The 14,181-nt window shown below is 40.0% G+C and overlaps 2 protein-coding genes and 1 long non-coding RNA gene across 15 annotated transcripts in view; 2 read left to right on the top strand and 1 right to left on the bottom strand.

The window, feature by feature from the left end:
- Positions 1 to 12,451, top strand: part of CCP110 (centriolar coiled-coil protein 110) — a 27,666-nt gene extending 15,215 nt beyond the window's left edge. For 5 of the 13 annotated variants that reach the window (XM_083474200.1, XM_083474201.1, XM_083474198.1 and 2 more), the window contains exons 10-15: positions 1,563 to 1,679; positions 3,225 to 3,319; positions 5,105 to 5,167; positions 5,311 to 5,370; positions 7,394 to 7,476; positions 10,156 to 12,451. In XM_083474200.1, the coding sequence (XP_083330326.1) occupies positions 1,563 to 1,679; positions 3,225 to 3,319; positions 5,105 to 5,167; positions 5,311 to 5,370; positions 7,394 to 7,476; positions 10,156 to 10,208 (471 nt within the window). In that variant the 3' untranslated portion in view covers positions 10,209 to 12,451. The remainder of the gene's footprint in view (positions 1 to 1,562; positions 1,680 to 3,224; positions 3,320 to 5,104; positions 5,168 to 5,310; positions 5,371 to 7,393; positions 7,477 to 10,155) is intronic. The other 8 variants (XM_083474204.1, XM_083474203.1, XM_083474197.1 and 5 more) reach the window with 3 other exon arrangements.
- On the bottom strand, positions 11,940 to 14,181 carry LOC310693005. The gene is made up of 2 exons (XR_014518953.1): positions 14,082 to 14,181; positions 11,940 to 13,263 (listed from the first exon to the last, which is right to left on the bottom strand). It is a non-coding gene; the product is annotated as an uncharacterized lncRNA (long non-coding RNA).
- Positions 13,364 to 14,181, top strand: part of VPS35L (VPS35 endosomal protein sorting factor like) — a gene marked incomplete at its 5' end in the record, with an annotated part of 75,813 nt that continues 74,995 nt past the window's right edge. The window contains one exon of the mRNA XM_083474213.1: positions 13,364 to 13,382. Within this exon, the coding sequence (XP_083330339.1) occupies positions 13,381 to 13,382 (2 nt within the window). The remainder of the gene's footprint in view (positions 13,383 to 14,181) is intronic.

Below are 14,181 nucleotides of genomic sequence, written 5' to 3'. Positions count from 1 at the left end.
TGTCTTCGACAGAGAGAAGAGAGAGAACGAAAGCAATAGCAAACATAAACATCCTGTGAACAGGAAATACGCAGGCTGTGACACAAACATCCTGCTCCCTTTTAAGGTGGAACGGAAATATCCTAACAGAGATCAGGTCTTCAAGGCCAGAACTTGCTGGTGAGCTATAAGCAGTTTGGCCCTGCTCACCTGTCCTTGCTGGTGTTCTTACTTCATTATCTACTGGTGGCTTTTATTCCTTTGGCTGATACCAGATTGTCCTCTCCCTTTGATTCTGCAGTCCCAGGACAGATACCCATAGGAATCAAGTGTCCTTTCAGGCAGGCAGAGGGGACACAAACTCCATGTAACTACTTTTTCTCTGTCAGACATTGAATTTGAATGTTGACTTCTACATTGGGTCAACATATGTCATGGGGCAGGAGGAGCTGAAGCCTCTTGGTGCAATAAAAGAAAAGAGGTTTATTGGGCCTAATGTGTTTCAATTTTGATTAGACCCTTCATTAAGGCATTATAAAAGAAAACACTGTTCTCAAAATTCTCTTTTACAAAGTGTTTACTGTGTAATTACCTGAAACCTGTTGGGCCTAATGAATCAATTTTGTGCATTTTGAAGGTTTATCTTCTGTTTCCTGCATTAATGCCTCCTCTCCCTTTCCCCCCTTCCATATGCATCATGCCAAGACACAGTTTAGAACGCCAACAGTGGTTTGAGCTTCCAAACGTGCAAGAGCCAATCCATGGTTTGGAGCTGCTTGGCATTCCTGTGGCCCCCAGAGGTGTTGGATCACAAATGTGGTTTGTTGGTTCAGATGTCTCTACAAACCATGACTAGTGCAAACCATGGTTTGCAAAAACCGCTTCAAGCCATGTTTCACTAAATTTGCTTTATTGACTTATTGCAAACAATGGTTTGTGAATTCTGACATAATGCCAAACCGTAGTTGAGCATCTTTCAACCATGATTTGAGAAGATGTCTAAATTAAACCTCTGTTGTAGTGATACAGATATTTTGACACTTCAGAGAATTCTTCCTTTGGGCAAATTTTCTCATCCCTTCTATATATTCTAGCCCTGAATGGCTTCTCAAGAGAGGCACAAGATTATCTCTCCATCTTATGCTCAGCTTAGTATCAATGCTTGACCTTGGGTGGTCCATGGAGTGACTTGATTTCTGTTGGACTACTGTCAGCTCTGTCTTAGTTTCTTCACCCTGAGTCATTTGAGATCCAGTCTGTGTGGGATCCAGTTGTTCACAGAAATAACTAAATGGCACACCTTAAAATATTTACTTGCCTTTTATTTTATTATTTAGTTATTTATTACATTTTATATACCCCCAAGCTCAGATGTGGTGTACATGGTTGTCCCCTCCCCATTTTATTTTCACAACAACCCTGTGAGGTAGGTTGAGAGACAGTGACTAGCCCAGGATTATCCAGCGAGTGTCATGGCTGGGTGGGAATTCAAAGCCTGGTCTCCCAGCTCACAGTATAACTCTGTTACACCACACTGGCTTTCATTGCCATTGCATTTCATAGGGGTTTCTTCTCTCCCACAGTTGCGAGCAGCTTTGTATGACATTCATGATATCTTCTTCAAAATGGAAGTGTCTGAGAGAATGAGTATCCTGAGTCATGATCGAGAGGTTCGCAAAGAAAAAATGCTCCGGCAACTGGTGTGTTGCAGCACTGCTTAATTTAAGAATATGTTTAACTAGTTTTTGCACTGATACATTTTTTCCCCTCTTGTGACCCTGAATTGCTCATATTGCTGGTTGCTTTCAGGTGAAAACTGTTGGTCAACAGTTGTGTGCATGAGAAATACTTTTTTATTTCCCCCTTCTTCCAGGGAGCTCAGGCAAATCATCAAATAACAACACATCTGATAACACACTATTCAACCAATATTTTTTTATTATTATTTTTACCCTGCTGTTCAGCCAAAAAGGCTTACATGTAACCAAAACAAGACAGCCTTTATTTATGCTTACAGTCTAAATAATAATAATGATAATAAATAATAAATACAGTCTTTAAAAAATTACAGTCTAAAAAAGCACAACACACGAGGAAAACGGAACCAGGAGGGAAGAGGAAAATCAAAACTCGGCACCAATTTCTAAGCAGATGTGTTTCTTTATCAACTAGCTGGTCTAATTCAGGGACAGGAGGTGCCCAATGGAGTTGCAGCTCCAGCAAAGTTGATGAAATGAGTCTTGCTTCCTATCTCTTCCACTGAGGCACTCTGATGAGAGTTGAGGGAGACGAGGCCTGACATTAAAGCAGAACAGAAGGGGCAATCTCTACTTTTCAGCTCTCCCAGTGCTGGAAAGCTTAGGAGAACCATTGGACCTCATGGTCTAGTTTTCAGTGCAGAGCCTTTATTTATTTATTTATTTAGTTAGTTACTTATTTTATTTAGGGAGGATCATTCCATCAGGTGTGCCCCCACCGGCAGTGTGAAGGGGTGGAAGCCTAGATGAGAAATAATCTGAGAGGGCCCTGTGTGGGGCGGTAATATCCCCATTATTCTCTAGGCTGCCACAAACACTCTTCTCCCAGGCCTTTGTCTGATTAAACAGTTTATGGCATTTTAAACTGTTGGGGGGTATTGTTTTTGTTTGTTGCTACTTTATATATTTTTGAGTTTTTATATTGTAAACCGCCTGGTGATCCTCAGATGGAGTATAGAAATTTAACAAATAAAAGAGATAAATAAATAAAAACATGTAGGGAACAATTCTCCCCAATAGCAAAGCTAAGCTGGTCATTGGTTACAAGGCTGTAGGGAAAATGGGCCACTAATAAACAAGGGGGCAGTATCTACATCATTGAGGAAAACCCAAAACCAAAGTTTGCAGAAATCCAAAAAGCATTTAGAGAGAGAAACCTGAAAGGACAGTCAAGTCTCCCAGCATCAGATAAATGATGATATCCCATGTAGGGCAGAACCTGTCTTAAATTCAGTTCGGACCCCCTGAAATCCTCTGGGAACATTAAGCTAGCATAAAAAGTAAGAACCGGATTTCTTCGGAGAGTCAATTGATAAAAATGTGTGGAACTGGGGGGAAACCTCAAGCACCATCTTAAGTGTCTCTATGCAGGATAAAGTCCCATTATGTGTACTGCAGCCTTTAGAACATTATGTGTACTGATTATGCTTTGGCCTGAATCTAGGTTTTATTAGTAGCAATACTAATATCTAAAATTGTCCTGCGTAGGATAAAGCAAAGGGCTCAAGAGAGAGAGCAACACTTTCTACAGCTACACAGAAGTCTCTGGACAGGAAGAAATATATGAAGTATGTGGGGAAACGGTAAAGGAAGCATATGCTGATGTATTTAGATGTGTGGGCAGAATAGCCTGTTGCATGTTAAGTCGTCTGTGATTCTTGTGAAAGGGAAGGAAACAAGTTAAGTTTCTGTTCTAACATTTTCCTGCCTCATACTTCTTTAGTGATGTATCATGATCGGCATAAACATAGGAATCGGAACTCTTGTTGACGTATTACCTTAATTCAGGATGTTCTTCCATATAAAATAGCTAGAAAATTTGCCAGATCCTTTCTTCGGGGTGTATCCAGCTAAGTTGTGCTCAGAGTAGACACATTGAAATTGATCCAAGGTACAGTTGTACCTTGGTACTAGAATGCCTTGGTACGGGTACGTTTTGGCTCCTGAACGCCACAAACCCAAAAGTGTGTGTTCCGGTTTGCAAACGTTCTTTGGAAGCTGAACATCCAATGTGGCTTCTGATTGAGTGCAGGAAGCTCCTGCAGCCAATCGGAAGCCATGCCTTGGTTTTCGAATGTCGAATGGACTTCCAGAACGGATTCCGTTCGAGAACCAAGGTACGACTGTACTCACATGCATTTTCTTTAGTGGGTCTGATATCTCCCAAATAGTTCATATAAATAAGAATCTAGATTTTTGTTGTTGTAGCCAAGTTGCACACCCCTCCAGCTTTTTTCCAGTTTATTCTGGTCTGCTGAGCAAGTGGGTTGCTGCAGGTATTTGCACATCTCTTTAAAGTAGGCCCTTATCTTTCTCCTACCTTACACCCCCCCCCTTGTCCTTTGCCCCTTTCCTTTGCCCTCTCCATACATTCTGCCCTGCAGCATGGTTAGATGTCAGTTACTGTCAGTTACTGAAGCCAGACTGTCTGGCTTCTGGATCACTACATTAGGAAATACAGTGAGGAAGAGACTATCAGGAAGCAAATTACATGTAAGTTATGTACAGAACTGGTAGCAAAACATCTGTGAGCATATTGGATATGCTTTCTTCTTCCAAGGTGACTAGGCTGCACTCGGAGAATGTTTGTTCTCTGCTAACCATACTCAGCCATTTCCCTGTGATCCTTGGAACACATTTTTCCTCCCTGGCACAATTTCCCCCCTTAGCCTAGAGTGGATGAGTTTTGCACCAAAATTAACCATGACCAAGACTAATCAGTGTGTCTCTTGAGCAACCCACTCAAAACAGGGTTTAAATCATGGTTATAAGTTCCAACCCTGGTTAGTCTTCACTATGATTAAGGTTGTTACCAGCATTGTGTCTTGATCCCAGCAAGACCATGGATCCTTGCTACGTACACTAAATGCTTGGAGCAACTTCCTGTTCAGTGCTCGGTATTACTGTACTCCCTTGTAGAAAAGGAATGGGGAACCTTCTTGGCCCGTGGACCAAATATTTATGTCCCCACCCTCATAGGCCGATTTTGACAGGTGAGGGATGAACACCTTTCAAAGCGCAGTGCTTCACAAACACCTGGCAATCAGCGCTTGGGAAGTCAGGCTCTTGGAAAGTGCTGTGCAAGAGGCTTTGCAGGCACTCTAGCAATGGGCAGGGACTGCAAAGCCCCTTTCACCCAAGCCCCATCTTTCCTTGCCCCACACAAGTGGGACAGTGGCTGCAGAGCCTAAGGAAGAGGCCTCATAGGCTTGCAGGCTGTAGGTTTCCCTTTTCTTTGGTAGAGCATTCAAATTTCTGACTTTCTCTGTTTAGGTACCTGTGGGAAATAAAACCAAATATTTACTTGATTCCCCCCCACCATCCCAGTAGCTCTTTTGCATATATCTGTGTATTTTATTTTTCTGTAGGCCTTCCGAAATGGGAATGCCAAATAAAAAAACAATTTTGAAACAGAAGACGCCAGAAAACAGGTTTGTAAAAATAGTATTTTTTGAATCCCCCCCTCTGTGCAGTATATAATGGTTACTTTATTTTTGCCCTCATGACCTTTGCTGCTCTCTAGGAATATAGTTTGTCTGATTGTAAGATTCTAATGATAAGTCTTCCTTTACAGAGTTCTTCAGCCAAACCAGGGTCAAAATGCTCCTGTTCAAAGACTCCTTTACAGACAAGGGTAAGAGCACACTTACTTTCTGTAGCTGAAATGCTTTTTATTTGTTTGTTTATTGCATTTACGAGTCACTTTCCATGAAACACCCCGAAAAGATTTAACAATTAAAAAGCAACAATAAAGAATTGTTTTCTGCACTTTTGCACTTGTTTCTCAAACAGTACCTAACCATTGTTTGGCTACAGCTCAGTGTGTGTCTAGAGGAGATGACTTGGTTTCCAAAAGCCATGTGTGATGTGATATTTTTCAAGGATGAAAGAGTATTTTAAAATATTAATAATAATAATAATAATAATGGTGTACGTGGTACATATTGCGAGGGAAGGATACAGGCTAAAATCGACTCTGAGGAGTGTTGCTTACGATTGCCTGAAAGAAAAATGGATACACTCCCCAAATGGGTTAGATGGTGCCTATTTTATTGGACTAGCTGGGATTAGAGTAATAAGCAGAACACTTCTTCCCGAATAAGTTGTAGAGTCGTACCTTGGATCCCAAATGCCTTGGTACTTGGACGTTTTGGCTCCCGAACGCCGCAAACCCAGAAGTGAGCGTTCTGGTTTGCGAACGTTCTTTGGAACCCGAACGCCCGATGGGGTTTCCGCGGCTTCAGATTGGCTGCAGGAGCTTCCTGCAGCAAATCAGAAGCCACATTTTGGTTTCTGAATGTTTTGGAAGTCAAATGGACTTCTGGAACGGATTCCATTCGACTTCCAAGGTATGACTGTATTTGCAGTTTGAAAGCTTAGCCCTAATACCAAATTGGTTTAATAAAAGGTGGGATCAAACTTGTTTGGGGACATCAGAACTTTATTCTGATATCTTTTGAGGTCTATGAAAAACCGTTAGCACCAGTGCAAAGATGTAGTGCTAATAAGGCACCTGAACTTCCAGTTTTCACTGTAATATCTAGCCATGTGGGTTCATCTTTTCTCCGATTTGCAATCTTATAGCTCCCTGCAATGTAATTTTGGTTCAGTTACATTTTTCTTCCTTTGATCAAAATACGTTTTGTTTATAAAGATAATGTGGGCACTTTTAAAAATGAGTAAAAATGATTTTTAAAAACCATGGTTTGGCACTGACATGAGCAAAGCCTCATGCTTGCATGTTCCCTCCTCCCCTCCCTTCTCTTTCATGCTTTATTTTTAGTCAGCTACTTGCACTTCAGCTAGAAACCGCAGTTTATATCCAAACCACAAAACCGGCTCTTACAAAGCTGGATTGCAAGCTAGGATCAACCTATAGTTTGTAGTCCTGGGTTAGAAGGATCACACAGACTATAATTTGCTGGACTATTGTTCTGTCAAGCTCCATTTTGTCTATACTGATAAGGAGCCACTTTCCAGGGGTTTCAGATGGGAGTCTGCAGATGCCAGTGATTGAACCTGGAACCTGCTGCACACAAAACTGGTTATTTAGCACTGAGCTGCTACTGTCGCTTCCCCTCCAACTCCAAACCAGCTTAAATTAAAGTAGGACTGCCTAATTAAAACAGCAGAGAAGTGTAGAACTCAATTATTAACTTACTAATCCAGTCATGTAGAGTGTTGACATGTGTATTAACCTGGTTTTTAGCTCATCGTTTGTTTTAATAAATTTTTGAAAGTTTAAAAATAATTGCTTTAAGCGTTTTTTTTAACTTTATGGTCTTATTCTTTTCGTAAACGTCTTTTAGGTTTTACTGTAATCAAGCAATATAGAAATCTTGTGAATTAAACAAAACGGAGCGTGACGTGGGAGTGTGTGAGCATGAGAGTTATTCATGTGTTGCCAAACCATAGTTGGGAATAAACACGTGAATCAACTGGTTGGGGTTATTTTGTTTTTTTAATAACATTGATGCTATTGTGCTCCTAATTAATGGGAATTCCACAATAGGAACATTTGCAGAATGCCATGTAGTTTATTGTATTGTTGTGGAATACTCTGGCAAAGAACGATTTTTGATTATTGTTGTTGTTTTTCGAAACAGCATTTTAGCTTGGATGCAAGTGACTTATTAACTCCTTTTATATTCAATCAGAACCCCTAAGACCTCAGTGAAGGGGGCTGAGCAAAATAGAAAGAAGCCCTCAGAGAGCAGAGTGTCTAACAAGGCCCTTTCAGGTGTGTAAAAATAAAAAGTGTGCTTGGATCTTATTTAACAAAGAAAAGAGTAAGTTGTTCATATAAAGAGGCTTAAGTAGCATACGTTTCTGCAGTTGCTGCACCAGCTATGCTCTAGCTCTGCTATACTAACCCTGACTGAAATTAATGCAAAGCATAGTTGTGATCACCCAACTGCATGAATACAATAGATTCATTTTAGTCCACTTGCACACTCCAGCATAATCACACTTGGAAAAGCTTCAGATACAGAGCATTCCTAATTTTTTTAATGGTATGTATTCCTGTTTTGCATAGATAACCTGCAATTAATACTCTTGGGGTGCCTGAATACTATTGTGCTTTAAAATAAATAAACTTCCTGACTGAAACACACGTACACTCCTCACTTACATTATTGTGCATGATTGCTCCATATGTAAATATATATTGTTCCATAAATATACACATGTATATTTATAAATATATATATATATATGTGTGTGTGTGTGTATATATAATATGGTAAGTAAAAAGTATTGTTTTACCATATATTCTACTAATGATGCTGTGCATGCCTATTGTTTTTGAGGTCCTGTAGACTGAAGAGTTTAAAGAGGTCAATTTTTATCTGCAAAAAAGGAGGGTAAAATAATGCAGAAAGAATCCTCCCGCTTTATCCATTGCGGCTGGCTTATTCTGTTTTCACAGTCGTGCCGTGAATACCTTGCTTCAGGTATTCATCCTCTTAAAACATGAATTTTACTTATTTCAGCTATTTATATCCTCCCTTAGTTGAAGGTTCTCAGGTTAGCTCTTCCGTAAGGAACAATGGGCACCAATGGAAGCAGGAATACAAAGACCGGCGGTAAATCAAACCAGCTTGTCACAGTTCCCAAACGCTATAGGAAGCTGCTGTGCATTTGAATAATGGTGTATCGGGCCCAGAAATGGACGAGGACTCTGCCAATAACAGGAGAGGCCCACCTGCTGCCACCTGTGCCACCCACTCCTTCCTCTCCCCCGTCCTGAGGCTCTTGCCTCCTTGGATGGGAAAGACGTAGCAAAGGACATGGGCTGGCGTTGTGCCCTCTGAGCATTTGAATTTAACACTTGAGGAATGCCACTGATTTAGTGCTTTGTCCAATGCTGGTCCTGTGGCAAACAGATAGGTATAGAAAGCATTCTTTCGTGGTAGAAAAGCTCAAGATCACTGAATCGCACCCTATGCTACTGTCATTTCCTCCACTTTGAGCATTGCACGTAGTTTTCCATCGTTTGTTTTTAGATCTTTTAATCGTGCAATAATAATTATTTTATTTCTTACGTGCATTTCTTTTCCACTTCCGTAGTTGAGAGCTGATCATCATCTTCAAGCACTGTTTCTGAAAATTAGACCTATAGGCTTAACATGCACAAATGATCCAAACCTGTGGGTATATTAGGATCATTTCAAGCCCCCACCTGGACTTGGAAGTTCACTGGGTAATCTTGGGCCAGTTACTGCCTCTCAGAGCCGAACCTGCCTCACAGAATTGTCGTGAGGATTAAATGTTGGGGCGGGGGGGGGGGGAGGACTGCATGCACCAAAGACCAAAATAGCTGAATCAAGGCCCAAACAGCCATGCAAGCAGCCAGTCATCCAGTTCACCCTGCCTGATTGAGCATCCAAGCCCAAGTGAGCAAATAACTCCTCCCCTGGGAGAGACCAACTCTAGTCTCTTCTTCCAAACTGAAGGATGGGGCAAACTCGTCCCTGCCAAATGCAAGAATGTTGGTGTTCCATGTGAAGCAGAAGTCAATTTTTCTTAGTGAACTTTATTTTCCAGGACGTAGCATGTGTGACACTTCCTCCAAAGAAGGTCACAGGGGAATTTTACACAGATCACAAGCTCATGCTCTCTTTTTACTCAGTGTGCGCTTCCAATGGTTTGATCCATCTGCTGTTGCCTCAGCTTTCTGCTATTTCAAGACTGTGCAGTTAGAATTTCCACAAAGGAATATTTCTGGATTTGGATACTTTTTATGGCTCTTATCAGGTGTGTTTTCTGCACTTAATGTGAAGGCGTGGATTTCCTATACAGTCGTACCTTGGAACCCGAACGAACACCGTGCAACTCAGATGTTGTGGCTCCTGAACACCACAAACCTGGAAGTGATTGTTCCACTTTGCGAACGTTCTTTTGGAACCCGAACATCCAGCAGGGCTTCCGTGGCTTCTGGTTGGCTGCAGGAGCTTCCTGCAGCCAATCAAAAGCCTCAATTTGGTTTTCAAACGTTTTGGAAGTCGAATGGACTTCTGGAATGGATTCCGTTCGACTTCCAAGGTACGACTGTACTATGGATATAGAAGGCTGTTGCCTGTTCCATCTGATAAGGCCTTGGTGTGGACCTGTCCTGCTTCCTTGAAGTTCAATTATTGAGCGCTGAAGCAGCTGCTACATACAACTGACAACAGAAGAAACTGAAAAATGGCTCTTCAGTGTTGATAACTATTTTTTGCCATGCATTTATGCACAGCGTGGTTAGTTTTCACATAACTTTTTGAAGGTGTTTATACAATTACAGTTTTGAAATGCAGATTTATAAAGGGATAGTTCATCTGCGTCGGCATTATTACTGCTTGCTTATAACACGCAGTAGGCATTTTAAATAAGTAACACTTCAGTTAAAAAAATGTTCTTTCCCCTTTGCTTTTAGGAGTATATGCCGGAAAAACCCAAAGAAAGAAGCCAAATGTTGTGACAACTTAAGAAGGCAGCATTCTCTTGGCTAAGCGGCTGATCAGTCTGTAAATGTTCTCCACTGGTTCTGGTCTTCCTGCTGTCACACATGATGCTTTGAATCAACAAGGATACGTTTTGTGATACGAGATTTCTCAGAGATAGCCGCCAGAATGAAAAGGGAACTGGACAGCACAACAAACTTGAAGAAGCATTTATCCTGCATGTTTCAATCCCCTCATGTATCCATTAACTTATACTCGAAACTGTGATCTACATTGTGCATCCTCAGGAAAATATGTATGTGGTGATTCTTAGGAGAACATTTTTGCAAACTTGAACCTGTGCTGCACTCTTTATAGGGCAGCAAATGAACTCAAAATGGCAGTTTGTACATTCTGCATTAACAGTTGTCTATATCATTCTGTATATTTAATTAAACATTCAGCTTCAGCTGTGTTGATTGTCTTTGGCAGCTGCCATGCTTTTAACCATGCATAGCCTTGCCTCAAGTCTAAGCCACTTTGGCCCCACTGAAAGTCAGCGAGGCAAATTTTGGCCTTTCATTGCAGCAAGAAGTGTGAAGCATTTCTGGTGGTTGGCGCTGTTAGCTTCGCATCATAAATACAGGTTGCTGCTTTCACCTGCCACGGTAACATAAATTTGATTTTTGTAGTAGGCAAATTTGAATGTGCAGTCAGCACCCCCATCTCACCAAATCAAAGCTTTGAATTGCCAGTTTCCCTCCCTAAATACAAAGAGGACAAAAGTGTATATAAAATATAGTAACAACAATTATTTAGGAGGCTTCTTTTGCTACTACACATTTGTCTTTTGTATATATATTTTTCTCTAAATGAAAGGTTTTGGATTTTTTTTTATGAAGAAAAGGATACTCTTTCCTCCCATTTGGGGGACAGGATTGTAGCAAACTCTTTTTGGTTTCTGAGGGCTAATCCTCCAAGAAATTCTATTCTTGCAGTTACTGAGGAATAATAAATATTTGTAAGAATAATGAGTGAATTTTGCAACTTGGCTTTGGCCTTAAATCTAGCTGGATTCCCAGAAAGTGAAATTCTTACATTACCAAAGCCATGTCTGAAAAAGGGACATATTTATGTAAGTTATTTGTACTTGCTGTTTTAGACACGAGATGAATTACTTAGATCTTGGTGTGGCTATGAAATGTCAAATCAAATGCAGTCGTGTTGAGAAATGTATAGATCTAATCTGCCAACTGGCATTAGATAATTGTGCTATAGCTTATTCAGTGCACAGAGAACTATTAAACTTGATTATATGATATTGAATTGGTATCAATATTATGTTAAATATTCGGCGCTTCAGATCTGGCACTACAGTTCTGGCTCAAAATATTATTCAACATAAATTGAAAAATGATTAAATTAACAATTGGGGGGGTGACTTTACATACACACATCTATTTATTCATATGGGGATGGGTGTAAACCTATTCATTAGCTGTATCTTCTAATGCTCTTTTATATCATGCAGTATTTTAAACTGATCTTGTTGGAGAGGCAACAATTTTGATTCAAAAGGATGTGGTGGTGGTGTAACCAACTGCTCAGCAGTCCTCCAAGCATAGCCTTGTCTCTTGCAGGCTACCTGTTAAAAGGTTCCTTTTGGTTAATTTATGCAGCGCAATGCAAACACTTCTAATTTATTAGATTCCTAAGTAGTTCTTAGAGCTTACTTTTGGCTCATAAAGCTTTTGCATGACTTGAATGTTTTTTAAGGGGGGGGGGAGGAATAGCATAAGACTTGACAAGCTAAATGAATTTTAAGAATTGCAGATGTTGCCTTGTAGATTAGAAATACACTACCGTTTACTAGATATGCCAGTGCTAAAAAAATTTTTTTTTGCTAGAGCTTGTTCGTTGTGTGCTGTGCTGTTAATTCAGAAGTAAAAAATTCTGTAAATAGAAGCAAGTTTTAACATAAAAAGTACAGACCAATTGTTACTTTGTTCAGATACCCTAAGTACACTTTTTATTTTATTTTTTAATTTTAAAGTCAACTAAAATGTAAAATGTTTCAACTGTCATTAGGCCTTCTATTTACAAGTGCCAGGATCGCTTTTGTAATTTGATATATTTTATATTTATTTATTATATTAATTTTCAGTTCACTTTTTTATTTTGAGTGGAATGCAATATTATAAAATGTATTTTTATACTTTTCCTTTTCACCCATTTTGCTTTTTTTCCCCTTAAGCATATTGCACAATAAAACTTTTTTTTATCTTTAAAGTGTATGTGTTTTCTTAACTCAAATTTCTTTTTTTTTTAAAGAAAAACAGTCTAAGTTATCGGGCATTTCCCCCATCCCCAAGCTACAGATTAAGTAGCATAAAGTTCACCAACTTAGTATGAATGCTTCAAATGACAAAATATGGTAATCAGTGTTGTTATTTCTCTTCTGTTGCACATGAAGAATATCTGAAATTCAGAAATTATTCCAGTATTTTAAACTTTGTAAAGCCAGCAATAAAACAACAACAACCCCACTCCTAAACAATACCCTGGCCCAAGAGGCAGTCTACCACTGAAGCCACCTGCTGGTTGGCCACTGGACTAGGTGGTCTAACCCAGGAAAAGGGTACTTTTATGGGGGTTTTTATGCACACAGAGACTCCACAGACATTAAGGTACATCTGTTTCTTTGTGTGCATGAAGCCCCCCCTTTTTTTGCTATGGCACATCTCATGGAGGGATTCCAAACGCTCCTCTCAGAAGAAAGGGGAAAACATAGCATTTAAACAAGTTCACAGCATAACATGTCTGGGGTGGGTGGGTTGTTACTGTTTGCGGTTGTTACATTATGTATTTTGTATGTTTATCCTGTAAAAACTGCCACTAGACATTCAGATGAAGGGCGGTATATACATTTAATAAATGATAATTTTAACAATAATAATGTTAATAAATAATAGTATTTTAAGGGTAATTCTTCCTTGCCTGGAGATGGAGAAGGTTGGGACAGCAGGGGATGGAATGTGATGGAATCTTGCTTGGAGCCAAAAGTGACCCGCCTGGTGGAAAATGTCTGTTGAGGCTGACAGCTGAAGAGATGAAAAATGGAGAGGGGAAGAGTGGTGTAGTGGTTAGAGTCCTGGATCAGGAGGACTTGAGAGAGCAGAGTACAAATCCCCACTGGGCCATGAAGCTCACCTAGGACCATGTATGCCAGTAGTATATAAAAGTGGTTGCAACGGACAGGGTGAACTAAGAAAACACGAGGAAATGAGGGGTTAAAAGGAACCATGGAAAAAGAGGCTAGGAAGTCAAATGTTTTTTGATCTTTTGTTGATTATTCAAAATCTTTGAAAGGATTTTTCTTTGTTGTTTCGTTTTTGTTTGATGCTTTGTTGATGTGGAATGTTATCAGAAAAGCAAATAAATAAAATATGAGGGGGGGAATCCTGAATATGAAAGGAAGGAAACTTCCCACCTCACAAGTAGGAGACCTGTGATGCCAACTGAATCGGACCTTCCTACTTTCGCAGGTTAAAAGGTGGGAACAAAATTTTTAAAATCCTTCCAGTAGAAGTGTGCATGCACACGAAAGCTCATACCAATAACAAACTTAGTTGGTCTCTAAGGTGCTACTGGAAGGATTTTTTAAATTTTGTTTCGACTACGGCAGACCAACACGGCTACCTACCTGCAGGTAAAAAGGTGGGAGACCTACCTCACAGGGGTGTCATGGGTGGATGAAATAGGCAGAGGAAGAACTATCTATGCCGCTTTTTGTCATCCTCATCATCATGCTTTATTAAATTTGTTAGTCGCTTTCTCTTGCTCAAGGCAAGCGACTGGCAACCAAATGTAATAATAAATAATAATAATATACAAATTTAATGAATTATTATTATATCACCTGCAAATCTCAGAGCAGTCCACAGCATAAAAAGACAAGATGAAAAACACAGAACACCTACTAAAACGGTGCACTGAAATGCAACGACGAAGCGAAACGG

The sequence above is a fragment of the Podarcis liolepis genome, assembly GCF_965112155.1.
Source record: "Podarcis liolepis genome assembly, chromosome: 14".
Taxonomy (NCBI): domain Eukaryota; kingdom Metazoa; phylum Chordata; class Lepidosauria; order Squamata; family Lacertidae; genus Podarcis; species Podarcis liolepis.
This window is presented reverse-complemented; position numbering and strand designations above follow the sequence as displayed.